The sequence below is a fragment of the Rhopalosiphum padi genome, chromosome 4, assembly GCF_020882245.1.
Source record: "Rhopalosiphum padi isolate XX-2018 chromosome 4, ASM2088224v1, whole genome shotgun sequence".
In the NCBI taxonomy this organism is placed as follows: Eukaryota; Metazoa; Arthropoda; class Insecta; order Hemiptera; family Aphididae; genus Rhopalosiphum; species Rhopalosiphum padi.
Genome location: NC_083600.1, coordinates 12084121 through 12087954, shown reverse-complemented (window position 1 = coordinate 12087954; position 3834 = coordinate 12084121). Strand labels below are relative to the sequence as shown.

General features: G+C 27.8%; 1 protein-coding gene across 1 annotated transcript; it reads right to left on the bottom strand.

Moving 5' to 3' along the window:
* On the bottom strand, nt 1-2880 carry LOC132929882 (uncharacterized). Its single transcript, XM_060995513.1, has 3 exons — nt 2719-2880; nt 2520-2633; nt 1-1048 (listed from the first exon to the last, which is right to left on the bottom strand). The coding sequence occupies exons 1-3, from the start codon at nt 2749-2751 to the stop codon at nt 158-160; spliced, it is 1038 nt and encodes a 345-aa protein (XP_060851496.1). The 5' UTR covers nt 2752-2880; the 3' UTR covers nt 1-157.
* Between the last annotated feature and the right edge of the window lie 954 nt (nt 2881-3834).

Here is a 3834-nt window from a genome sequence, read left to right as displayed (position 1 = left end):
TAGAGAGATAGAAATAAATTATGAACATTTATTTTACCATTATACGTGAAACATAAGTTATGATTATTATCACTGGCTTATCATTTATTTTGCGGGTAAATAATTAATTTTACTTAAACACTGTCTCTTGTAATTTATAATATTGTTGAGAAATTTCTTATGGTTTTATCGTTGTTTTCCTTCGAAAATGATGATGAGTAACTGTACTAGTCGCAGTACAATCTTGTGTTGTTGATTCGGGAGTAGCAGTCGTTGTATTCCATCCTTCTGTAGTCGAATTAGTATAATATGTTGTTGATTTGGGAATAGCAGTCGTTGTATTCCATCCTTCGGTAGTAGAATTAGAATAATATGTTGTTGATTTGGGAATAGCAGTCGTTGTATTCCATCCTTCGGTAGTCGAATTAGAATAATATGTTGTTGATTTGGGAATAGCAGTCGTTGTATTCCATCCTTCGGTAGTCGAATTAGAATAATATGTTGTTGATTTGGGAATAGCAGTCGTCGTATTCCATCCTTCGGTAGTCGAATTAGAATAGTATGTTGTTGATTTGGGAATAGCAGTCGTTGTATTCCATCCTTCGGTAGTCGAATTAGAATAGTATGTTGTTGATTTGGGAATAGCAGTCGTCGTATTCCATCCTTCGGTAGTCGAATTAGAATAGTATGTTGTTGATTTGGGAGTCGTTGTATTCCATCCTTCGGTAGTCGAATTAGAATAATATGTTGTCGTATTCCATCCTTCGGTAGTCGAATTGGAATAATATGTTGTTGTATTCCATCCTTCGGTAGTCGAATTCGAATAATATGTTGTTGTATTCCATCCTTCGGTAGTCGAATTCGAATAATATGTTGTTGTATTCCATCCTTCAGTAGTCGAATTCGAATAATAGGTCGTTGATTCAGTTTGTGGTACAGTTGTCGTACTTGGCTCATCTGTCGTAGTTTTATTATGTCTTCGCCAAAAATGATCAATTACTAATTCTTTTAACACTGGAGATTTTTGATCTGTCAATGTAGAAATTAACTGTGGTTTTTCTGATAGGTCCTAGTAATGTGTACATAGAAAAATTAAATTAATAATGTATTAAATAAAATAGTATGTGGACTGTAAAATGACAACTAGTAAATTTAAAAATACTTAACTTACCTAAATATTAATTTATGCTTAAATTAATCTGATTTTCGTGTAGTGCTATATTTACTTTTCAATATAATCGGGAAAAACACCCAAAATGACTAAATAAATTTATATACGCAAGATGTGCAATAATACATTATCAAAGGAAAAAAATCCTTTAGTAACATACCTACTACAAACTATAGAAAATAACTACTATACACAAGAGATAATATGAAACTGCTTTAGAACCATTAAATAATTTAAGCAATTTTTAATCTAATGTTGAATACAATCAGACATTAAGATAGTCACATTTTAATAGAACCAGAGTTGAAAACTGAAAGGCGGAAAACATTTAAAAAAAAAATTAAACAGTTTACGGTGCCAAGACTATTACCAAGTAACAGTACGCAGTTTTTCTTTAAAATAATCATTAAATCACATTGTTTTTTTATGCAGAAGATTGTATAGGTGATTACCAATGCTGTTTCCAGAAAGACCGGTCAACCACACATAACTCTACATATATAGTAGGTCAAATAATTAAAAAGAGGTACGAACACCGACAAGAATATTTGGTAATAATTTATAAATTTTAAAAAAAGCATACAATAGTATTCACTATCCACAGAGCCTCTACAACAACGGTTAATAAAAAAAAATAACGGTTATTGTTGTACTTAATCAAAATATATATATATATATATATATTTGTAGGGACTTGAAAATTATATAATATCTATAATATAATTTACTATACTCGATGACATCTTTCAAAGTATTTAGAATTAAATTTGTCTATTTTCACTAATTACTTATATCCAATAATCATTCTACAGTATAAGTCGGTATGGACATTAACATTAAACGATTATAATTAAAAAATGGGAAATTTATATATTCACTACCAAACTTACTCTTTTTAGCAAACATAACAGAAAGTGAAACGATTGTTCTCACTCACGCGGGAGTTTTTGAGCATTAAGAATATTAAGAAATTAACATTTAAACAACAGAAAAAGAGATGTATCGAGTTGCGGCCGACAACTGTATCAGCTATGTTTGTTGTATTGGCTTACGAATTTTTAAACGATTTATCAGTTTAATGTCAATATTATTGACTCAAAAGTTAATAGTATTGCAGGTATTTGATATACGATATAAATGTAAAATAATATTATAATGAATATAATATTTACAAAAAATGAATTCAATAATCTACTACAGTATTAATTTTAAAATATTTTACTATACCAGTAATATAAATAATCATAAAACATATTTGGCAATACGTATATAGGCAGACCGCCGCAAAAGCAGACCTTAGGCCTCCGCTTAGAATCGGTTTTTAGTTACATTTTTGATTATGTTAGTTATAAACTTATAAATAATATACCTGCTGTTGTATGTATGCATCTTCTCCATTGCATTGGCCTGATTTTAAATCGCATTTAATTATTTCTCTTGCTTCAATGGTAGATTCAAAACACCAAAGAAGTAGGAACGCTGTCTATTCGATTATAAATACATAACGTTTAATATAGTATAAGACATAAGTAATAATAATTAACAAATTAAAAATAAATCATATTTACCAGCAGGTGAAGATATTTGAATGAAAAGTTCATATTGCAATAAGGATATAATGCTGCAGCCTTCTTATTTCAACAAAATAAGAATGTAAAGTGAGATTCTTGAAACTTTTATAACTATTTATAGTAAATTGTAGTTGACTAACTAATATAGGTATAATAGGTATACTAAGTAATTTAATTATTCTAACGTACCTATATATATATATATATATATATAGGAACAATAGGTAGGTACATTTGTAATTAGATATAAATACTTGAAAACTAATAATATGTAGCTTTGTACAAACATAACTCATGCACTTCAATCCTAATCCAAACAATTTCTTTGGAACACTATGACTCAGCTCTGAACAAATATTATATTATACAATTTGTACCTATTTATTTAATGAATAATTAATTATTGTCCAAATTACTGTTGAGTGATGATTTATTGAATTATATCGATCTTATAGTGATATATTTTCTAGTTCTTAAATTTAAATTTATCTTTTTGAAAATTCAAATGGAAACATAATAATATATTAATATAATCCTTTTAACTTACAACAAGACGTCATACCCGTATATGTTGTTTTAATCTTATTACAAACATAAAACATAGCAAATTGCGTTCAGCAGAATTGATTTAATGCTGTTAGTATTAATATTAGAGTCAATATATAGTTATGTGAAATATTATAATTTTAAAATATCCGTAACTCACTGAAAAATTAAAATATAAATAAAAGTGTATGTGATGCCCTGGATAATAGTATTACCTTTAAATTTGATAATTGATAAATTGATACCAACATTAACAACATAAAATGTATTCTGCTGAACGGACATTTGCAATGATGTATGTTACTATTATGTTAGTAAGACAGAGACAACACACGCGGATGCGGATATGACGACTTCTTAAGTCTGTAATTTCTAAATAATGTTCAAGAAAATAATCGAAAGAAGTTCAAACATTTAATTACGCAAGCCATTAACTCATCAACAAATATACACAAAATCTTTTTTTACTTATTAATTGTAATCAAAAAAGTCCATCACAATAAATTTAAAATTTGAAATTCATATTTATTTAGGTAATTGTTTTATAATTAATTTTAATATTACGAC